General features: G+C 34.0%; 2 protein-coding genes across 3 annotated transcripts; both read left to right on the forward strand.

Moving 5' to 3' along the window:
• The first annotated feature begins 3142 nt into the window (after positions 1-3142).
• Positions 3143-5351, forward strand: eslec (eosinophil lineage-specific marker). Its single transcript, XM_081360002.1, has 6 exons — positions 3143-3191; positions 3266-3347; positions 3530-3627; positions 3930-4064; positions 4840-4951; positions 5153-5351. The coding sequence occupies exons 2-6, from the start codon at positions 3278-3280 to the stop codon at positions 5233-5235; spliced, it is 498 nt and encodes a 165-aa protein (XP_081216128.1). The 5' UTR covers positions 3143-3191; positions 3266-3277; the 3' UTR covers positions 5236-5351.
• A 2273-nt stretch (positions 5352-7624) lies between these two features.
• trim2b (tripartite motif containing 2b) lies at positions 7625-24812 on the forward strand (the record flags this gene model as incomplete). 2 transcript variants are annotated; one of them, XM_081362555.1, is made up of 12 exons in its annotated part: positions 7625-7787; positions 12439-12599; positions 13515-13675; positions 15346-15497; positions 15837-16017; positions 17139-17901; positions 19449-19552; positions 19631-19798; positions 19882-20050; positions 20177-20247; positions 20969-21109; positions 22387-24812. In XM_081362555.1, the coding sequence occupies 10 exons, from the start codon at positions 13568-13570 to the stop codon at positions 22537-22539; spliced, it is 2010 nt and encodes a 669-aa protein (XP_081218681.1). In that variant the 3' UTR covers positions 22540-24812. The 2 variants fall into 2 exon arrangements, with proteins under 2 accessions (XP_081218681.1, XP_081218680.1); XM_081362554.1 differs by lacking the exons at positions 7625-7787; positions 12439-12599 and adding an exon at positions 13295-13334.
• Positions 24813-25148: the final 336 nt, after the last annotated feature.

Genomic DNA, 25148 nt, shown 5'->3' on the forward strand with positions numbered 1-25148 from the left:
GCTCTCCTCAGAGTTATATTCACCATCTATCTCCCAGCAGGTGTACGTTTAATAATCAGCCTATGAAAGGGTACAGAGGCTGCACGTTGAGCACAACAAACACACGCCAGAACTGCAGAAAAACCACCTCCTGTTGCTGTAAGAACCCTTTATGCGATCTTAATGATAGAACTAACCACCTACACCTGAAACTGATTGCTGGCCAGTCTCCTCCCACAAACACAATTTAAATAATGAGTAAGTACATCATAAATCTTCCAACCGTGTTTTTGTCTTACATTGATTCACTAAAGGAAGTCAATTGTAAGTGTTTATATTTCAGACCTGAATGGCTGGATTTTGCGGGAAATTGCGAGGACCACAATATAATAGGTAGGCTATAATGACAAACAAGTAATAAAAACTCGGTGAGTGTTTTAGCGCAATTTTCTCACCTCATGGGATCACAACACTAAGAGATAGTAAATCTTTTCCTGGATTTTCTTTGTGCGTTCCCGAGATTAGACCTTCCTTAACATAATGCCGAAAACCCGAAGTCTCTAGGTGGTCTGGTTGAGGAGTAGATAGAAGTGCAAGATTGGTGCGCACAGACGCACAGAACAGAAATCATGAGTTAACAAGCGCAATTTTGTCTGGTGGAAAATTGCGCTAAAAAGTTTAGTAGTAAAGGAGTAATAATCTCTGAGATGGGAGGGTTTAAATTCTGTTTAATTGTTCCCTTGTTCTGTCTCTACAGTAGGCTAGTATAGGAAATAAAAAATATAAAAAAGGCCTATTTGTGAATTTAATGAAAATGATTACATTAAATTATTATTGAATATTATTTTAAAACCAAACATTGCTTCCAAATCAATTAAAAATAATCAACCTCAATAAAACAATAAGTAGCCTACACAGTGACAGTTAGACCTTTAAGATCAAGTCCTGCTGTGTGAAATGTGTTTTGACAGAAATGTCATCGACGATAGACAGTTTTCTTGTTGTGTAATAACACATTCAACGACTTTGAAAGTCGCAGGGCGCGGCCATTTGTAACTTGGATGAGCAAGACTTCCTGCGTCTTCCGCTTGCAGTTATTTTAGCTGTAAAAAACAACTCGATATGCTGCTTTACTTTGCAGAATGGTATTTCTTATCATATTATTTTAATGTATTGTCATAATTATACACACACTCATTTCCAATGCAAATGTTTAGGCATTTACTGCACATTTACAGAGAGTGGCTTACTTATGGGTTGCAATATAAGGTGGAAAGTGTGGGAGGCATTAGCTCGCATAACATCGGGTGTGTCTGATAAAGATAAATGGGAGAATTACAAAATCATCATGACATTTTAACTGTTTAATTTTGCAAATTGACTAATTTTTACAGTTTCCTCTTTTTCTTGCAGCTTTTAATGTTTTGTAATCAATTCATGTAGGTTTTTACCTTTTCAGTAAGTCTTACCCAGACTTATAAAATATTGATTTCTAGTACAAAGAAGATAGCCTATATAATTGTCATATTTTTTTAATAGGGGAGAAATGTATTGTAACATATTGCAACATATTCAATTTCTTATATTATAAAAAAAAATTATCACAATATTTTCTAAAAGTTTGATGCCTTTGAATTCAAACATCCACAAATTGAATGACAGATATTAACACTGTTTGGATTTCTAGCTACCATACAAAACTTTATCATGGGCATAAGATCATGGGCAACTGCAACACTCATTTTGAAATAAAATGGTATGACTGAAGAACTGAACATTTGAATCTTTAAAATGCATAATGAACATTATTTTATTTGAACACATAAGCTGATCAACATACTTCAGTAAAAAGGATTTCACTTTTTTCAAATAGGTTGCACATAGACATTTGTTTGCCATTTCATGCTATTCAAAAAGTTTTTTTCTTGTGTATGCATGGGTTTTGATTGCACAGTTGTACATCAACCTACAGTAGCGCTGCAGTGCATCATCCTATACATTTCCTCCAAGTGGCAAGCTGTTGAATGTGGAATTTTTCACCCCTCCAAACCAAGATGGCCAACAGCCAGTCAGAAATGCCAAGTTGCTCTGGAATATCCATCAATTACTTCTATCCTTTTAAACTCTGGCAGGTAAAAAGTAACATCTATGAGTCATTTTGTTACATTTATCAAGTATTGATTTTATATTGGGAGGAAATTCTGATTGATCATCTGTCAACTAAATTAGACATCATGCATCACTAGCTATATTTCAGCTACAATTCATACTATTGTGAATATTGTTCTTGAAAATACTTCATCTGCAGTAAAAATTTAGGCTGTAAATAAAGGCTTTTGTGTTATTAGAATGTAAGTTTCAGTTACATCAAAAAAGTAATGTGATTACGTAATGTACATTACTTGTAATGCGTTACTCACACTCTCATTTCAGATGAGACTAAAAATTTTCCACAGTCTGAAAACATCAGTAGATCAATGTAGATTTCAGTCTTTCGAGGGCTATAGTAGAAATGTGTTTCCACACAGTTCACCGGTTGTAGAGATCTTTGATGGAATCACGTTCTCATGTTCAAAGACACATGTCATTCAATTGTATGAGGTTCTTAGTCTGCTGTTGGAATGCAACAAACTCAATTGCGTTTGCAAGCTGTTTTATATTATTATTACTGTATTATTTTTAATACATCTCTTCAGTTAAAACCAAAAACGCATACTGTCTGAAGCAGATATCTGAAAATCTCTTAGAAAAATATGTGTTAAAAAAAGTTCAAATCTTGTTTTTCAAGCAATAAAAACAAATTAGCAAAAAATCCTGACAGAGTTTTCCATAATTCATGAAAGGGCTATACGACATCCGATCAGATAAACTGCTATTCGTGTCTATTAAAATGAAATCCTGCACATTCAGTTCATCATATTTCAGTGATTATTTTTGTTCATTTGCTTTTTATTTCAATTAGCAGTAATTATTTGGCAATAATATTGCACTGGAATTTGCAACAAAATGCAATATCATAAATAAGGATGTTCAGAATCGGGTCTTGTTTACCTAATAAGGACTGATAGATTGAAAGAAGTTTTCATTGGTGTTGAACCATAAGGTGCACACCTTTGTGACTGAGCAACTGGTTATAAATACAGATGATTTCAAGCTATGATCTGAGCATTGCACAACGGAAGTATTACAAACAGTATTGCTGAGTTGTATTGGTATGGCTTTTTTCTGTTTCCATTCTTATTGTTTTAAAACTTGTTAATGCATTACATAATGTTGATTTTAATAGGACTTTGCCAACATGTGGATTTCTGCAACATTCCTCCTTTTTGCATTGGCTGTGAATGGATTCATCCAGGTGGAATCCGCAGGTACAGTAAATGAACAAAATAGATGCATTACCTCTACATTTTTGTTTTTTTGCATCTGTTCAAACTGCAGATAATGAGGAGGTTTTCAGATTCTGCTTTCTTTGATGAAATGGCTTGCATTCATTCAATTTTCATCATTCACTAAACACTAATCTCTCATTTTTATTCAATCTTCTTTGCAGGACCTAGCTTAGGCCGAAAATGCCCCGACAGCTGGACGAAGTTTGGAAAATTTTGTTTTAAATATTTCAGCGACTCTAAATCATGGGCCGAGGCAGAGGTAAATTTGTGTTTTCGGAAATATACATGATTAGGTGCAAGTTACACTATTTACACAGGTAGTGCTTATGGGTCACCAAATAGCGTACACATTAACTGTGCACTTTAGTGTAAAGCTAAAAATATACACAGGTTAAAAGTAAAGTAATTAAAAAAAACTTTATGAATTTGAGTTTATTTCTTTAAGAAAAGGACTAAATATCCAGGAAATATTGAGTGTTTTAAGTGTTTTGCATGTTGATTATGACATGCACTTTTCAAAGATTATGATAAACTCCCCCCCCCCCACCCTTCTCCTTACAGGAACAATGTGTTGACCAAGGAGGAAACCTTGTATCTATCCCAAGTCAAATCACTAACAATTTTCTAAAAACTTTTGTGGAAAACAATTCCAAAGGCCTCACCCGAACCTGGATTGGTGCTCATGATGCACCTCAGGTGATTTTTTTTATTTATTTCCCTTTAAATATCAGTCCAACCTAAGGACAAAAGAAAACAATCATGCTCTGGTAAGTCATAATTATGACATAAAAGTTGAAACTATGATTTAAAAGTTGAAATTATGACTTAAAAAGTTATAATTAGACATATAATTTAAAATTATGACATCATTATTCTGAATTTAACTCATAATTTTGACTTTTTCTCTTATGATTATGACTTTTAAAGTAAAAATGTCAAGTTTTCATAGCATGTCATAATTTCCAGTTTTTGTGTCATAATTATGACGTACCAGAGCATAGGTGTTTTTTGTGTGTGTGTGTGTGTGTGTGTGTGTGTGTGTGTGTGTGTGTGTGTGTGGAAATGGGCTTCTATAGCCATTGTAACAAAATAACAAAATCTGTTTTGTTATTGTAAGTTACATTGTTGAAATTAAATGTTGTTGGCTTTTATATATATATATATATATATATATATATATATATATATATATATATATATATATATATATATATATATATATATATATATATATATATATTATAAAAATAAGAATAGCTTGTGCTTTTTCTCATTTTTAAAGGCTGGTTTGCATTGCCCCAACAAACACCAGCAGGAGTTTCACACTCGAAATGAAAAAAGTTTTATGTTTAGGCCTATTAAACATTGCTAGTCAGAGTTCCAACGTAAATATTAAAAGGAGGGGGTGAAGTATAATCAAGTAAAAATGGAAACAATACATGCTTTCAATAATGTTAATACCGTTTTTCAGGAGTTTATTTGGTTTTGGAGTGACGGATCAAAGTTTGAGTACAATGACTGGTGCACTGGCGAGCCGAATAATTACGGAGGTGGCGAAAGATGTGTGGAGATGGGCTATGGAGGTAATATTTCACCTATGCTGTCCATATATTAAACCTATTTTACCAAAATTGTTTATTTAGTATGAATCAGGAGCTGTTCCAAAGGTGGATTCAAACCTTGCATGTTTAAATACACATTTATGTTTAAAGATTCCTGTTTGCACTAAAGGCTAATTATATATAGCCTAATATTCTGAATATCCTGACTTTGAAATTCCACAGATGAGAAACGCTGGAATGATGCACCCTGTGAAACTCGCCTCCCCTTCATCTGTCACAGAGTGTCTAGACTGGACATTGAATAATCCCATGTCTGTCCATCTCAGATCTCCAATGTCTTTAGATCTGATGCAACCGTCAAACTTTGAATTTTAATATCCATCTTTGCAAAAATAAAAAATAAAATTTTAAACTAGGCTACATATATGCACCTTTCTTTCTTTGTTGCAAATACACTGGGCATTATGGAAGCTTGTTTCCGCCACAGAACAAAACATTTTAAAAGATAATTGCGACTTTTTATCTCACAATTGCGAGAATTTACATCTCGCAATTCTGACTTTATTTCTCAGAATTGCGAGATATAAAGTCAGAATTGCGTGAAATAAAGTCGCAATTGCGCCTTATAAAGTCAGAATTCTGACTTTTTTTTCTCGCAATTGCGACTTTATAGCCTATCACGCAATTCTGACTTTATAACACATAATTGCGAGTTAACATCTTTTCTCAGAATTGTGAGATATAAACTCACAATTGTGAGATATAAAGTCCAATTCTAAGGGAAAAAAAGGACTTTTTTTTTTTTTACCTCAGAATAGTTTATATCTCACAATTCTGACTTTATAACACGCAATTGCGACTTTATTTCACGCAATTCTGACTTTATATCTCGCAATTCTGAGAAATAAAGTCATAAATGCGAGATGTAAACTCGCAATTGTGAGATAAAAAGTCGTAATTATCTTTTAAAATGTTTTATTCTGTGGCGGAAACCAGCTTCCATAGGGCATCCACACTTCAGCTGTCAAATTGATGTTGTAGTTACGACATCTACCAGCAGAGGTCACTGCTATTCTACCATGTTTAATACTTTTATTCAACCTGCGTAAAATTGTATCAAGAATACAAAAAGACACATAATAGTATAATAAAAACCACAAACCAGAGAAAAACTTTTTTTTTTCAGGTTAAACATTGAGAGTAATTTTTTGACTTTTCAAATATTTTTTATCAAAAACAAAAATGAATTATAGTCCAAATTAATATACTAAGTATGAGAATTTGTGTAGTTATAAAGAAAAGAGATAGGCAGATAGTTACACGAAAGATATTCACATAAAATGCCTTTTTCTCTCTCAATACTTTAATGAGTCAAAAGCTTGACTGGCTCCTTGATATTGTCTTTAATATCTTGGGCCTCTTTAGCTAAACAAACCATTATTGTAAGGGCTGGTTTACTTGTTTAAAAATACATTAATTAAGCAAACAGTCCTGGCCAGAATTTGTCACTGGTTGTTTAACACTCCAATGCTTATTGAGATCAGTTTCTGCTGAATGATCAACCAGAAACAAGTAGCCTATTTAAGCTGCAAATCTCAATCTCATGCATGCACACTAAATGTGTGCTTTTGTGACATCGGAGACTTTTTTTTTATTCACTTGGGTGTGTGTTTTTGTGTAAGTGTGTGTCTGCATTGTGCATTGTCTGACAGTTGTAATGACACTGAGATGTGTTGACTGAGAGTACCAGGCTGTTCCACTCATATTTTCCAACTTGGACAGCATTCAAAAGTGCTTCAATGCTCCCTTTGATTTGGTTTGGAATTACCATCATTTGAAATCTATCAGTCATGTCAGTCACTGTATTATTTGTAGGCTAATTATACACAAAAACTGTTAAAAAACTTAAATAAACTATTAAAATAGATTATTATTACAGTCAACTGAATGTCAATTTTTAATTCAATAGGTAGGCCTAATAGAACATCAGATTGTAGCTATTTGTGGAAAGTATCAAGAGGGAGACATTATTGTAGCCTACATTGCTGTCATAAAATCTATTTGATCCTATAGATAGCAACATTAATTCTTATTTTATTGATATGTTGTTTGAAATTTTGTTGTTTCTCCTTAAACCTCTGGTTGTATTTGGTTATCTTAGAATTTAAAACTTAATTTGAATTGTATGAAACTTGTGGCACTTGCTAAAGGCTAAAATATATATACCAGATTATCGAGAGAGAGAGAGAGAGAGAGAGAGAGAGAGAGAGAGAGAGAGAGAGAGAGATTATTACAAATGATTTTCCTTATTTCTCACACAAGTCTAAAATGTAGGCTATTAATTGAAAATAATATGACTTCTTTTATTTGCATTATTTTTTATAGAGGAAAATTGCGTATCAATTAGTCTATAGGTGAATATTGTCTAACAGCATAAACTCCTCTCAAAATACAAAATATTAAAGAATAAATATTATTGAAACAAAATAGTTAATTTATTTAATTAATCACAAGTGTGATCCCTAATAGGAATACCAGAAGGTATAGTCGTGTGTGTGTTTTGGATGTGTGTGAGAGAGAAAATAATCAAGGTAGAGGGAGAGCGCAGAGATTATTGCTTCCTGTCCTGTGATTGGCTCCTGAGCTCAGCCCGCACCAGGCTCCTCCCCTACGGCATGCTGGTGTGAGTTGCTTATGTCGCTGTAGTGCAGAAAGAGAGGGAGAGAACAGAAACGAAAAGAGAGACTGTGCAAAACAGCCCCTCCCTCCCCTCTCCGGGAAATGGGTCTCAGGCTGATGAGTAAGGCAAGAAATTGCATCGCTGGTGCATCTGAGGCTACACAGCTATGGAGGAAAGGTAAGACCCGAATTACAGACAGACACATGAAGAACAGCACAGATAGGGAGGGAGGTTTGTTGTTCTGCAGTCAGGGAATGATGTAGCAGCATCTGCGATACACCAACGCACTATGTTTCCATGGGAAGCAAGAACGGGGGTGGGGTGGAAGCAGAAGAGGAGGAGGAGGAGAGGAGATGGATGCTCACATATGCACTGTGATGGAAGATATTACTGTAGCGTTCGCAGGCTTGTCTCTTTAGATCAAGTGTTTGTGATGCGTGTAATGCATGAAGCCTGAACCTGTTCTATTGAAGACTTCACATGCCTCATGCAATCACACAATATCAGGTATTTTGTAGAATGAAAGTGAATGTGTTGCATCTTTCTGATAGGCCTCACGTATAGCAAAGCTGCTACTTATTTCTTTAGCTCTGCGTCTAATCTAATATTCTGTTGATTTAAATTGTCACAGGCTTTCAATATAGTTTAATGTTTTTGCTGGCAGCTTCTGATGTCCTGATTTTAGCATGATGTCAATATTTGCTGTGCTCCTTGGCTTAAATTCAACTAGTGTACCATGGAAAAAGGAAATCAGACATTTGTCATTTACACTGAAATGACAATATATATATATATATATATATATATATATATATATATATATATATATATATATATATATATATATATATATATATATATATATATGTGTGTGTGTGTGTTATGATATATTTATACTGTGTATATATATACACACACAGTAGAAATATATCATAACATATATTAAATACTTATATCCAATATAAAATATTTATTTGAAATGTATAAAAAAACAAAAAAACAAAACAAACATAAACTGTGAAATATATCGTGTTTACTCAAATAATAGGTTTCGCGATTTGTCAAGCAGAAGAAATTATGCTTCTGTCTCTTAGACATGTGAAGTAACAACATGTGGTTTTGACATAGGAGGCACTTTCCATGATTAGGGAACATGGCACAAAGCAATAGAGGCACAAATCTATCATAGTTATTGAGTTCTCTAAGGCTGTGTTCAGACTGCCAGCAAAAATCTGATTTGTTTTGATTTTGAAAGTCTGCCCAGCAAAAAAAAAAAAAAAACATTTGAAGGTGGTTTGAAATGCGATTCCAATCAGATTTTGTGTGAGAACTGCTCAAATCAGTTTTTTGCGTCACTCTTAACACGACACACAATGATAATTTCTGAATTCGCATACTACTGTTAACATTTTTCTCATATCTTTCTATAGCAAAAATAGTAGGAGTAGTATGTTAGTATGCGGTTCCGAATTCAGCAAATGTCAAAACCGATTAAGGAAACGCTGGAAGTATTCATACGGTGTTTAAATGGTAAGATTTCTGCATTTTCTGCACCACAACTTGACAGGTCGCTTATTTGGAGGGCTAGATGATGCACCTCCATTTTTCCTGAATCTGTTTTGAAAGCCTTGTCACATTCGTGGGCACGCCTACATCATTTACTAAAGCAACCCATTATGTCTCTGGACACAAATCTTATTTGGTCACTTGCAATTAATAGTGCAGACAGTCTGCCTGAAAAGATCTGATTTGAGGAGAAAATCTAATTTGTGCCTGCAGTCTGAACATAGCCTAAGTTTTGTCAAAATCCAGGTCAGAGACTGGTTCTTGTCCACTGCGTTCTGTGGCAGCCTCAGTGGCGTTTGGCTGAACCAGGACACAAAACAAGGAGCAGAGAACACATGCTTCGTCATTTGGGCACTTTTAGCATGAACCCTGTGTCTTTCTGAAGGCATCTGGCATTCCTTATGCAGATTTTTTTTTTTCAATTATGACCACACAAGATCTGATGGCCTCCTACATTGTTCTTCAAGCCTTACTGCAGTGAACCAGTTTCCTGCCGCCTTTACCACAGTAGTTCATGTAAATTATCCTCCTATCTTGAGGACGTTTCATCTTAGTTAATCACCCCACCAACAAATCATAAACACATGATAAAATTATGGTGGTGGACCTCTTTATGTAATTTAGGTACCTTAACTATCTTCTGATTAGTGCAAACTGGGAGTGAAGTGGGTGTTTCTTATTTATACTTCCAGGCTTTTCCCCAATACTACACACACTTGTTACAAAAAATATCTACCACAGATACACAGATTACATATTGTAACTTCTGTGTCGTGCAAAATTGTATAACCCCGCAGAATCCTATATCCCCCTATAACCCCTCTTTAAAAAAGAGTCATGTTATTGCGATATCTTTTAGATTAGGATTTCCCTAACTGGGGTTAGCATTATGAAAATAGTTGATGAAAAGCTAATAATAGAATAGAATGTAAGATTGAAATAAATGGATAATTTTTCAAATAAAAACTATCAAAATAAAACACATACTTAAAAAGATTTTTTTTTTATTTGTTTAGTTAGTTAGTTAGTAGTACTTTATTGTTCAGCCTTAGAAAATTGGTCTTTGGTCTCGCCATACAATCACAAAACAATTGTGATTTACCCAAATGTACCTAAATGTGACCATTAACCAACATCTGAGAACCTTGAAAGTGAATGTGTTGTTAAATTATTTAAATAATATTCAGGGGAAGTAAATATGTGTTCATTTGACAAAAAAGTTTGGGAATCCCACTTATATTCAAAATAGCAGTTCTGATTATCTTTTGTAGCAATGGCAGCTAAGCTACCTGGCTAATCGGCTAGCAGTGTGTTAAGGAAGCAAGGAACACATATCCAGTTAGCAGTATACTTCTAAGACAACAGATTGATCAAATAACAGTATGTTAAAGTAACAGGCTAAATGATTAGCTAGTCAGCTAACCAGTCAGCTTGCAAGCGTCTTTGTAGGGTGCTGAGGTTGACCATCAACATTTTCTGAAAGCTTAGCACCTTCATTCACTGACCACTATTTTTCAGACCCTATTTCATACCGTATTTGTGTGAAGTGTCAGTGTGTGATTTTTATTTTTATTTTTTTTATTGATTTTTTTTTTTATGCTTTGTAGCATGTAACACTGACTGTAAAAGCTCATGATTATGACAAGTGCTTGTGCCATCATGTATACAGACATGTATTTTTTGGTCTGTAACAGGAAACCTATCGAGTGCTCTTGGATCTTCTGTCCAGAATGCATGAGTGGTTTCACCCTGGGGAGATTCTGCTTCAGTAACTCTAAATAGTCCTTCACAAAATCGCTTGCTTGTCTTTGCCAGGATCCTTATGGTTAACGTTCCTTGTCCTTTGTCTTTATGATCTCTGGGATGGAAAGAGGGGCTCTGGTTCTAACACTGAGAGCTTTTTTGTGATAGAAATGGCATTGTCTGAAGAGGAGTGACATATGGCAGCTCAATATTCCATTTCCTTGTATTACGTCATGAACATTATCTGTTTCATCTGATCCAATTCCCCTGTGACCTCATTCACATTCCCCAGTAACTTTTTTTTTCAGTATTCACAAAACTAGTTTTAATTTTCTAGGGATTATGTGAGGTATTATCACAACATATTGCTTCCTTTAAATATGAGTGCTTGTAGTCAAACCTCAGGAAACACAAAACATGGTTGTGACCCCATTCCAGTTACCTTTTCAATTAAACCTTAAAAGCATTGTGGGATATTACTGACGGTACCAGCTATAATACAAAGCTTTAAAGATTTTAACATTTTTAGTCATTTAATCATGCTCTGCCTAAATTCCCATTAGTCTAAGCGAGTGTTGATGATAAATCAGTAACAAAGATCATAGTGACCTCAGAAAAATGACTTGTTTGTTTGGAACGGGACATGGAGGACTTAGAAGTGTTTGTTCTTGTGTTCTGTCCTCTGTCTGGGTCAGAATATCACAACCTTCTGTAAATTATTGATGTGGTAAAGAGTAGTTTTTCAATATATTTAAATATATCTAGCTCATTCTTACATAGTTGCTTCATTTTTCAAAGATTCAAAAGATTCAAAAACATAAAAAAATCATCTGAACAGAAGGTTCACTAAGCCTGCATTTATTTGATCAAAAATAAAGTAAAAACAAAAGTATTGAAATATTATTGCAATTTAAAATAAATGTTTTCTATTTTAAAATGTAATTTATTCCTGTGATTGCATCATTACTCCAGTCTTCCGTGTCACATGACCCTTCAGAAATCATTTTACTTAATATGCTGATTTTATTATTATCAATGTTGAAAACGGTTGTTCTGTTTTATATTTTTGTGGAAACTGTTATATAGTATACAGGATAGAAGCATCAAAAGCATTTATTTGAAATGGAAATCTTTTGTAACATCTCACATTGCTTTTTCAAAGAGTTAGATTATATAAACCAGTACCATATAACATTCCTTCAAGACATCAAAAAGCATACTTTTGCTATGAGACTGTGCTCATTAACGGGCTTTCAGCACATAAATTATGTGTATTTATTTACAGAAAATATTCATGTGAATGCAGCTCTTGTGAATTGCCATATTAGGTTACCATGGTAACCTGTAGGTCTCTGTAAATTTGTGTGTAACCCAGTTAGGTTATTTTAACTCTCTTGTCTGTTCCATACAAGTTGATTTGTCATGGTATCATTGCAATACCATGTTCTTTTGACATGTACAATGGTAATATCATGTATCTTGTATGTGTTTTAATCACTAATCTCTCTTTTCTCTGTAGAGCCCAGTATCAAATGAGGGGAGATTGTGATTGGCTCCTGCAACCTGTGGTGTATTTGTGTCTCCAGTGGATCAAATACACTTTCTTACCTTAATAATCTTCAGTCATATATAAAAACACACTCACTCGCATGCACAACGCCTGAGCCTCATCTCTCTAAGGTGAGAAACACTTTAAATCAGAGTCAGAACAGATTTATTCATCTGTTGTATGCTTATGTTCAATACTTAATGTCGGCATGAAACGGAAGTTGCGATCATCTTTTCATTCCTATTGTGACGTATATCCGAGTTAAATGGCTTCTTGAATGAGAAAAAAATGTAGGGTGGGACTTAATTTTGTCCACTGCACTGTTATTTTAGTTTTAACATAGTTTTATTAATATTTTGAATTAGCTTTTATTTTTATATTTTTATTTTTCATGTTTATTTAGTTTAATTTTTTAGTAATTTATGTGCATTTGTCATTTTATTAAATATTGCTATTTAAATTTTAAAAAAATAATTTCAGTTTTAGTTCGTTTTTATTGATTTCCACTTAATAATTAAACTTATTTATGTTTTAGCCTATTTTATTTCAGCTTTATTTCAATTAACAGAAATGTTTAAATAGTTTTAGTTAATAATAATAACCCTGGTCCATCAGGAATTAATTTCCTTTCATGGTGTCTGTTCTTAATATTACTATTAGCAACATTTTCAAATATTAATATAACGTTATTTGCCCTGTCTATATTGGTATATAGCCACTTGGAAACTATTAGGACAGATTTTGGCATGATGTTTAAAAATGCAGTCTTAGAGTCTTAGACATTCAGTTTTACTGTTTCTCCACCTTTCTTGGCATAGGCTTCACTATGGAAGCCTGTTTCCATCCCAGACTAAAAAATATAAAAGGTAATTGTGAAATATTGCTTAAAATAAGAAATAAAATCACAGTTGTTCGATATAGCCACAATTACAAAACAATAAAGTTTAAATGATTTGATATGAGTGATCAAACTACTTTCTCCACAAACAATGTGCTATCATAACTCTTACTTCAGGATGTCCCAAAACGTTTTCCTCCTGTTTTAGGTTTGTGCTTTCTGCATCCTTGTATTGTGGGTGCAGTTACACCCTCCAACCGCATGGAGGCGCAGCAAGCTTCTCCTGATAGCAGCAGTGAGGAATGTACTGTACTAGAGGCTCTGCCTGGCAAGGGAACAACACTAATTTGCTCTCAGCACAAAGGAAAAGTGAGACATCTTTCAGTACACTCATACACATAATCACACACAAACTGACACACACCACAAAATGATTGCACAGATGGGTGAAATGTCTCTCAGGCAGTGTATTTCCCACGAGCATAAGCTTTCTGTCCCAGATAAACAAGTGTACCCTGATCTCAGCTGGTTGCTCTATAAATATCATAAGTTGAAAGATACAGCTAAGTGTCCTCATAGGATAGGAAACATTTAGGATGACCGGTCCTATGATAGGTACTTCTCACAATTTGCATACTAATTGAGATTTTTTGGAAAGTTTGGGAATGTATCATTATTCATGTATATGTAGCACCTGAAGTTGATTATACATATTGTTGGAAAAGATAATAAGCTTCTGTTCAAGCATCACAAGACAAAACTGTTCTGAAGGAAGGATCAATGGAAAGGCCATCACAGTAAATAGAATGGGATTGATTTCGGCATAGCAGTCATCTAGAATAGTGGTTCACTCGTATGGCTTTTTCAATAACCAGTACTTTGAGATCATATGGCATTATCAAATGAAAATAGTTTCAAAAGAAGACTTTTCTGACCTTTGGATTCCACTGTGTAAATAATAAACATTTAATTTACGAATGGGGAGTTTTAGTAGACTCTCTCACACACACACACACACACACACACACACACACACACACACACACACACACACACACACACACTTATGTATGTGTGTGTGTGTGTGTGTATATAATATATATATACACACACACACACACAGTATAAGAGTGTGTGTGTACATATATATATATGAAGAGTTTTAATTATATATATATATAATTTCACTTAAATGGCAAAGAAAATTACCTGTGAATTGTCATTTAAGTGAAATTACTGAACTTAAATATACAAGCTTGATAAAAATGATCATTCTAGAAGAAAATTTAAGATGGCACTTAGAGGCTTTTGCATCTGAACTCTTCATATATATATACACACACACGCACACACACACACACACACACACACACACACACACACACACACACACACACACACATACATATAAGAGTGTGTGTGTGTGTGTCTACTAAAATTCCCCATTCGTAAATTAAATGTTTATTATGCCCATCCCGTCATTCTCAGTACAGTACACATACATAAATGTTTGTTAGAAAAATAAAAAATAAATGTTAAAATTATTTTAATAGAAATAAATTTAATAAAAAATGAAATGGCAAATATTATAAAAATTCAAATACAATTTTTTATTATTTTTTTAATTGACAAAATAGAAAATTCATTGACATGTTTCAGTACATTTTAGGGTGTTTTTAAATTTCTGCGTTAATACAAAGTTCTGTCATGAAACTCTAGATACTGCGGGCTCATCTCTATAGGACGCAGCTGATTAGTTCCTGCTCTATCATGCTTTCAGAAACCCTCCACCTGTATACAGTAGATCTGCTACGGGTGATTCATGAACTCTATATTGTACAGCAGCAGCATGTCTTACTTGCTAACAGCAGCGTGTTGTGTATTTATTGGCAGTAGCAATTCCCATTCTTGCTCTGCAGCAGAAGCAGCAGCGTAGCAGATCTATTCCACCAAGACCAAACATGTTACACTGTCATGTGCATTACCATGCCAAACACTCAGAGAGTTGTCATGACAGAATGTTTATGTGCTGTTTTCAGGTGTCTGCGTTGTTCTGTTTGGCATGCGAGAATGCAATATGTGAGGACTGTAAGAAGGGAGAACATTCTGAACACCCCACTGATTCACTGGAAAATATTGTGGACCAACAACTAGCGGCACTTCAGGACAGAGTGGATTCAGCTAAGAACAGGTGAGCCGTCATTCTCAGTACAGTAAAATAAGATCTATAAATAAGAAGAGCCACACAAAATATATAGACCTACCCTATGTGCATTTATTATATTTGATAATGCTTTCACCTGGCAATAAGATCAGTTTAGCTACACATTTGACCATATTTAAATCCATTCCACAGGTTTGTTTTACCTTACCGTCATACTGAAAAAAAATCTCAGTAGATTATGTGTGGGTCTTGGCACAAGGAAAAAATGTATTCATTAAGTGATTGCTTAGTGATTTACTATTGATGTCTGCAGTAATGGTTGGTGAATGAATGGATGGTTAATGGACATATTTAACTAACTTACAGGCTTCCTCAGATAAGAGAAGCAGTTCATTGTTTGAGAGACATTCTGCAGCAGCTGATCACTCAGCGGAGCTCCATAGAGGAAGACATCCATTCGTCCTTCAGCGAGCTGCACAAAACTCTCGATACGCGCAAGAGCGTCCTGCTCATGGAGCTGGAAGTCACTTATGGACTGAAGCAGAAGGTTTGTTTGCAGTACGCAGGAGACACACAACTGATTTCAATAGAGTTTGGTGTTTGCATGTTGCTAAGATAACAGCATTAAACGCTAATAAGCATCAAAATACATGCCTTGCACAAATATTTGGCATATTAGTCAATTTGTAATTGGATTAAATATGCATACCTTTTGGTATTGAATAAATAGTAACACCTCACAAAAAAGGTGAATTTTTTTTTAACATTAGTTAACAAGAACCAACAATGAAAAATACCTCTGAAGCATTTATTAATCTTAGTTAATGTTAATTCCAACATTTACTAATACATTATTAAAATCATTAAACAAATGTTGCTATTATTTGATGGACCTGAGCTAACATGAACTAACAATGGGCAGTTGTATTTTTATTAACTAACATTAACAAAGATTAAATACTGTAACAAATGTATTGCTCATTTTAGTTAATATTAGTTAATGCATTAACTAACATTAACTAATGGGATTTTAAAATGTAAAATGTAAAATTTGGTAAAATGTTACCAAATAAATTATGATATTAATTTGCATATATTTGCTGTATATTACAAATAAAAAGTTTGGGGTTAGTAAGATTTTTTAAATGTTTTTGGTGTCTTTTATGTCATTTTTTTTTTTTCACTTTTATATATTTTATAATTTAATTTATTTCAGTGATCAAAACTGAATTTTCAGCATCCAGCAGTCAGTGTCACATGATCCTTCAGAAATCATTCTAATATGATGATTTGCTGCTCAGGAAACATTTATTATTATCAATGTTATTATTTTAGTATTTAAATTTATATATTTTAGTGGAAACCATGATAAATGTATCATTTATTTGAAATGGAGATCTTTTGTAACATTATAAATGTCTTTACTGTCACTTTTATCAATTTTAATGCATCATTGCTGAATAAAAGTATTCATTTCATTAAAAAAAAAATCTTTCTAACCCCAAATTTTGAATGGTAGTGTATTTATTAAATTAACATATTAAAGTATATTAGTGCATGAATTCAATATAAATAAATAAATCAAATATAGAAATGTAAAATATGTATCTTAATTATGCCGCCTATCTTTTGAAACATCTCTTCCATGTTATTTTGTGTATCCTGAAGGTTCTGCAGGCTCAGCTGGACACTCTTCTACAGGAGGAGGCTGCCATCAACCATAACTGCAGCCTGACCGGCGAGGCCCTGGACGGGGGAAACAAGGCTGTTGTTTTGCAGACCCACAAAGACGTAGGAGAGAGACTGAGCGACCTGGCCAGCCAGGGCCTTCCTCTTCAGCCCGAGGAGAACGACCAGCTGGATCTCATGATGGAGATCGAAGGGCTTCGCAAGTCCATCCACAACCTGGGCACTATCGTCACCACCAATGCCGTGGCCAGTCAGAGCGAGGCGTCTGGGGAGGGTCTGGAACAGTGTGTTGTGGGCCACCTGGCATCTGTCATCATAACCACAAGGGACAAGGCTGGAGGACTGTGCAAGACGGGTAACGCCATCATCTCGGCTGAAGTCTGCACGCCGGATGGAAGTGTTGCAGACGGCGAAATTGTGGACCATAAAAACGGGACGTATGAATTCCAATACACGGTGAAGAAAGAGGGCAATTTTAGTCTAGCACTGAGACTTTATGATCAGCACATTAAAGGAAGCCCCTTCCAGTTAAAGGTCACATGCTCTCCGGATGATTCTCCACCCACCACCACTGCGGCCAATGCTGCATCCACGGGCTCCAGCGATGGCGGGGCACGGAAACGGAGCGCCAAGTCCCCAGGGAGCAGAAGCCGGCAGAAGGGCGTCAGGCGGGGAGGAAGCTTGTTCAGCACCCCAAAAAAGAGAGTGAACCCGATCGAGGATGACCTCATTTTTAAAATAGGTACATGCAGGAAAAGTCCCATTTACACCAAGGACGATAACTGTAACGATAACGGTAAAGTTTTTTAAAAAAAATTCTAAATATAAAAGAATAGTAGAGTCCTCACCGAAACTATAATGATAACGGCACAGAGAAATGATTCAGAACGATAAAAACATTGACAGCCAATCAGAATCCACCTGACTTTGAAAGAATTTGAGCATTTAAAGCAACAGACGCTTAGAATAAACAGAATGATATAATCCGCTGACATGGACGCTAATATAGTTATTGTTATAATTATGTTTATAGTTAGTGTTCTTGGTGTGAACGGGCCTTAATATGTGGTTTAATAAATCCTAAACTTCTTTTACCCTGTTGAAAACACTAACAGACTCACTAGTTTTGCTGGCACTTCTATCTAGAGTAGCACCAGTCCAGTGTTATTTCAGTATCATTGAGATACTATTATAGTTTTTGTTAATATTTTGAATTAGATTTTATATTTATATTTTATTGTTTTCACTTTAATTTTAGTTAAAGGTTTTGTAATTTTGTAGATTTAAAAAATGTCATATATAGGTTTAATTCATTTTTATTTATTAGTTTTAGTTGATTAAGTTTGTGTTAATATTTTGAATTAGATTTATATATATATATATATATATATATATATACACTTTTTTTTTTTTTACTTTCAGTTAAAAGTTTACAAATTTTGTAGATTTACAACAAATGTCTTATATATAGTTTAATTTTTTTGGTTTATATAGTTTGTTATTTTAGTACTTCATTCTACTAAACAAAAATGAGAAATTTTGCCTTGGCCACAAGCTGAACTATAATAAGTTAAAGTTGTTTTTTTTTTAATACATTTTTATTTCAGTTAACCTTTATTTTTTCAAGCAACAAAAATGTTTTAAAGTTTTATTTTTAATTGTATTTTTAGTTAACAATGATAACCCTGCACCAAACTAGTACATACAGTACCAGTCAAAAGTATTTCAAAAATATCTTATTAATAAAACAGTTGTGCTGCTTAATATGTTTTATATATATATATATATATATATATAGAGAGAGAGAGAGAGAGAGAGAGAGGATTCTTTGATGCATAGAACATTCAAAAGAACATAATTTATTTGAAATGGCAATATTGTGAACATTATAAATGTCTTTACTGTCACTTTTGATCAATTTAATGCATCTTTGCTAATTAAAAGTATGTATTTTCTTAAAAAATTAATAAAAATAATAATCTTATTGCCCCCAAACTTTTGAACAGTGGTGTTTCCAGCATGGAAATGCATGCGTACATGCATATTTGTACCCAATCTAACCTTATAAATAAACCTGAATAAAATCAGAAGAATGTTTTACGGTTACATGGCCTAAAATTCATAAAAAAAATCCCTGACATAACCATTTAGCAACACTCTTGCAACCATCACACCACACACATTTTCTTCCAAAAAAGTCATCTTTACTGTACTAATCTTCACAAAGTACTTCTGATGTTCTGTTATTTTCAGCCCAAGTCTTTTACATAACACCTGTTGGTTTCATAGGAACAAAAGGGAGGAATAAAGGAGAGTTCACTAACCTCCAGGGAGTAGCAGCTTGTTCAACAGGAAAGATCTTAATTGCCGACAGTAACAATCAGTGCGTGCAGGTAAGAAAGCCCTGCTGTTTTCAAACATGGAAACTCTAGGTACAGTGTATCTTTATATACAGATTCTCTGTTGATCAGATATTTTCAAATACGGGAGAGTTTCAAAGCCGGTTCGGGGTACGTGGCCGGTCACCGGGACAACTGCAGCGGCCCACTGGAGTAGCTGTGCATCCAAATGGGGACATCATCATTGCTGACTATGATAATAAGTGGGTTAGCATCTTCTCCAGTGAGGGCAAATACAAGGTCAGTTATATTTAGTTAGGACGGACAAGCAAATGTAGAATTTGAAATGAAACTCGAGTCTTAATGATCTGATTTCTCTAAAGGCCAAGCTGGGCTCAGGAAGGCTGATGGGTCCGAAGGGAGTGTCTGTGGATCAGAACGGCCATGTTATCGTTGTGGACAACAAGGCTTGTACGGTTTTCATCTTCCAGCCCAGCGGGAAACTCGTCACTAAGTTTGGCAGTCGGGGAATCGGCGACAGACAGTTTGCAGGTAGGTGCATATCTACAGCTGTCAAGATGAAGGGTTGCAACAGACAGAGGAAAATGCTGTACTTTATTCAATCATGTAATGTTATCATTCTATGGTTCTGTTTCCTTGCCCTTTCTTTCCATGTAGGCCCACACTTTGCAGCAGTCAACAACAACAATGAAATAATCATCACAGACTTTCATAACCATTCTGTTAAGGTAAGCTTAACATGCTGTTTTCTAACATTGCTGACCCTCTGCTTAGACATACTGTATTGTAGGAAAATTATTGTATCTCAGAATTATTAAAAACAATATTACTATTAATTAATAATAATAATAGGATCATTATAACTAATATAAATGAAAAAATATATAAATCAACAAAAGTAATATCAGATTAAAATACATTCGAATGATTGAATGAAAAGAATGATTTTTATTATAATAACAACGATAAAAGCAAATAGGTATATTAATTTATAAAACAATATAATTTAATAAATAAAACAATAAAATATAAAATGTTACAGATCAAAACACACATTGATATTAATTATAGAATTCAACCATTCTCTAGGCAATAACCGTGAGCTCAAACTCATCACAAATATTTCGGTTGCACTTTATTTTACAGTATGTGTGCTTGCATTGTACTTACCCAATAAAATACTGGGTAATATAAGGTAACTACATGGGTTAAGGTTAGGTTTAGGTTTAGGTCTAGGTTCAGGGTTAGTACCTAGTTATTACACAGTTTTTGTAATAACTATAATAAGTACATAGTATTTACATGGGGAATAAGACTGTAAAATAAAGTGCTACCAATATTTCCATGATGTTACATGAACAAAAGTCTACTTTTTGTCTTTTGTTCCTAATGTATATTCTGTACTGTATATAATGTTCTTATGTCATATTACTTAATACTCTCTTCTAGGTATTTAATGCAGACGGTGATTTCTTGCTCAAATTTGGCTCAAACGGCGAAGGCAACGGCCAGTTCAATGCTCCCACGGGGGTTGCTGTGGATGTCAATGGGAACATTATTGTGGCAGACTGGGGAAACAGTCGGATACAGGTAATGGAGTTGTTGTAAAGTCCTGTATTAACTTGACAGACACAGTACTTGTAATAAATAATATTTAAGGTGAAGTAACACTCCTACCACCCTGTCTAGACTATCTAGCCAGAAACATTTAGCTAGTACCTTACAACCTAATGTAAGCCAAATCAGTCTCAATAGCTTACCTTTGCAGAAGGAACTTTGTTTCTGAAAAGAATCTGAATAGTTGTCGTAAAGGGATAGTTCACCCAAAAATTTTAATTCTGTGAGAATTATTCAGAGAATAAAATAAATAATGAATAAATATTGACGTCACAATTACAAGGTGGAGGATTTAAAGGGATAGTTCACCCAAAAATGAAAATTCAGTCATAATTTACTCACCCTCAAGTTAATATGTATTCATTATTTATTTTATTCTCTGCACTCTCTTCGGAAACACATGTCCAATTCCTGTTTCCTAGCATTTGCCTTATCCCAAACTCACAACAATATTTGAGTCAGAATTTGACATTTTATGAACATTTTATTTTGAAAGCAACACAGAGCCAGTGTTCACTCTTTGGAAAGTCATCCTAATTTTTGGTTTTGGTAAGATTTTTAATGCTTTAGAAACAGACCTGCATTTGTTTGATCAAAAATACAGTAAAAACACCAATACTGTACTTGGAAATATGATTACAATTTAAATTGTTTTCAACATTAATAATAATGATAATAAAAAATGTGTCTTGAGCAGCAAATCAGCATATTAGAATGATTTCTGAAGGATCATGTGACACTGAAGAGCCCTGCAAATGTCATGATGTCATTAATTTATTCCTGTGAATTTTCAGCATCATTACTCCAGTCTTCAGTGTCACATGACCCTTCATAAATCAGTCTAATATGCTGATTTGCTGCTCAAGAAACATTCATTTTTATCAATGTTGAAAACAGTTGCGCTGCTTAATATTTTTGTGGAAACTGTGATGCAGTTTCTTTCACGATTATTTGATGGATAGAAAGTTCAAAAAAACATAATTTACTGTACTTGAAATACAAATATAACATTATAAAGATCTTAACTATCACTTTTGATCAATTTAACGGATCCTCGCTGAATAAAAGTATTAATTTCTTCTTTTAAATCGTACCGACCCCAATCTTTTGAACGGTGGTATATAGTCGTCTCACCTATAAAACATTTTCCAGCACTGCTCAGACACTAAAATGACAATACAAAACAAATTAATACATACAACACAGAATGTTTAAAAATGTAATTCCGAAATCAAAATTGTCATTCTCAGGTGTTTGACGGAAGTGGATCGTTCCTGTCTTACATCAACACCGCGGCCGACCCTCTCTACGGGCCGCAGGGCCTCGCTTTGACCTCGGATGGCCATGTTGTGGTGGCTGATTCTGGGAACCATTGCTTCAAAGTGTACCGCTACCTACAATGACTGGGCCTGGAAAAAGAAACAAAGTCAAACTGTATGTGTCCAAATCTTGCACTTAATGTGATGTAATGGTATTCTCCCTCCTTGGTTTTCACATCTTTTAGTATTTGTTATTGCTGTCGAATGACTCTCTGAGAAGACTAAAGCTTGTTAACACTATTTATGGGATGCCTTGGAATGCCTTTGCCAAACCTCCGCACATTCCACTGTGGAAATACTGAGACATCAGAATGCATTGGTGAGTGTACTACCTACAGTAAGCTGAAAACTCTGCTGCATGAGGGAACCGTGCATGAGCCGCCACCTTTCGGAACAAATCCGAGTCCCATCTGACTTCTCTAGGATGCTATTAGAACACTATCTCAACACTTTTAAGAACCTTTTGATGAGGAAACACTTTAGAGATACTCATAACTCATGCAGCCAAGAGAGCAGAAAGCGATATCTCACTGAATCCAAGCTTTGGCATTCCCTCATTGACCATTTGGCTGCCATTGTTTATGCATCTTAGAATTGACTAATACACTACTAAAAGTTTGGAATAATTAAGCTTTTTGTAATGTTTTTGAAAAAAAGTCTATTCTGCTCACCATGGCTGCATTTATTGGATCAAAAAACAGTAAAACCGTAATATTTTTAATATTACAACTTAAAATAACTTTTCTATTTTAAAATGTATTTTTTTCAAAGCTGAACTGTCAGCATCATTACTCCAGTCTTCAGTGTCACATGATCCTTTAGAAATCATTATAATATGATGATTTGGTGCTCAAGAAACATTTCTGATTATTATCAGTGTTGAAAAGAGTTTTTGCTGCTTCATATTTTTGTGGAAACCATGATACACTACCATTCAAAAGTTTGGGAAAAGTACGATAACATAAAAAAAAAAAGAAATCATACTTTTATTCATAAAGAATGCATTAAATTGTTCAGAGGACAGTAAAGACATTTATAATGTTACAAATGATATATGCTGTTCACTGAATTTTCTATTTATCAAAGAATTCTAAAAAAAATAAAGCAGCCAAAATAATAAGAACCATTATTAATAATTGAGCACCAAGAATAATTAATAAAAATTGAGCAGCAAATCAGAATGATTCATGAGGATCATGTGACACAAGACTGGAGTAATGATACTGAAAATTCAGCATTGCATCACAGAAAAAAAAAAAAAAAACTTTATTTTAATATTGCAATACTGCAAAAATATTGCAGTTTTATTGTATTTTTGATCAAATAAATGCAGACTTTTTTTAAAATACATTCAAAATTTTAATTATTCCAAACTTTTGACCAGTACTGTAGGCCTGATTATAGCTTCACAAGCGCTGATCATATTCCACCCATATTCCGTCTGTTAAATTCATTGTTTTTACTCCAATCAGTGCAACTTCAATAAGCAAACTTACAGTGTGGAATTGAAACATCACGAATAGCATTTGAAGCATTTGTCCCGTGTAATGACATACTGTGTGTACTTGTGTACAGTAGATTACACAACGCACTGTTGCCTTGCATACCTATAGAATGATACTAGCAGCGTACGGCTCTTAATTTAGAAAATATTAGGACTCTCTATTTTCCTTACGAATACTATTAAAAACTGGAAATATCTATATATTTGTTTATTTATCGTAAATAATGTTTCAGAGCAAAGAAGTTTGGGTTTCAAATGCAAACGTAGTCAATGCCAAACATTTTCAAGGAATTGATTTTGATTTGTCCATCATTCTTCTTCACTCTTAGAGGGATTATTCATACATAGTAGTAATGATGTCAAGCAAATTTCTGCATAACTCGCTAGCAATAGAATTTCATCATCATTAAAATGCAACCGTCATTTTTATGTTTTTGCTTTTTTTGTTTTGCAAATTCCAGAATGTTCATTGTTGTTATGGTACAGTAAGTCTGTACTGTAAATTATGCATATGGTTTAATGTGCTGATTTGCTTTATTTTCTGTATATAAGGATTGTACGTAAAGAATGTTTTGTACGTTCATCAAAAAAGGAATTTTACTTGAATGTTATCGTTTTATGTCTGTACAAAAAAAAAATCAGCCTTAACATTTACATCATGCAACATTTTCCATGGTTTCACTTTATTGATAAAAAGGGTTTCAGTAGTTTATTTTATTTCATTTAGTTTAAATTTTTGATGTGTGCCTGTTTACGACTTACAAAGATAATCCCGCTTGTTGATTTTTCTAATATTGCTGTCACATCATACATTTATCATGCTAATGTACAGCGCATTAAAAAGTGACTTTGGAAAAGCTTGTCTTGTTTTAAAAATAATTGATAAGTATGACATCATTAATTTGTTTCTTTAAATTTGAAAGATGTTCTCTTTTATTTTATATTGGCACTTAAATAGTCAATATTCTGACCCGGTTTCATAGACAAGGCCTAGATTAAGCCAGGATTAGGCTTTAGTTAAATTAGGCTTTTATAAATGTGCCTTAAAATATATATATATATATATATAAATATATATAAATAACTGGTAATTACTTGAGACAAAACAATGGCACTGACATAGGACTGTGAAGCTTTGGGAGTGTTGATAAAAAGAGAGATCTACTCTGTTTTGATCATCGTTCTGAAT

This window comes from Scardinius erythrophthalmus (genome assembly GCF_964197995.2).
Source record: "Scardinius erythrophthalmus genome assembly, chromosome: 3".
In the NCBI taxonomy this organism is placed as follows: Eukaryota; Metazoa; Chordata; class Actinopteri; order Cypriniformes; family Leuciscidae; genus Scardinius; species Scardinius erythrophthalmus.

Coding starts and splice junctions, on each gene's coding strand:
- eslec (XM_081360002.1), top strand. CDS start 3,278: ATGTGGATTTCTGCAACATTCCTCCTTTTTGCATTGGCTGTGAATGGA. Junction 3,348..3,529: donor CATCCAGGTGGAATCCGCAG/GTACAGTAAATG, acceptor TCTTCTTTGCAG/GACCTAGCTTAGGCCGAAAA. Junction 4,952..5,152: donor TGTGGAGATGGGCTATGGAG/GTAATATTTCAC, acceptor GAAATTCCACAG/ATGAGAAACGCTGGAATGAT.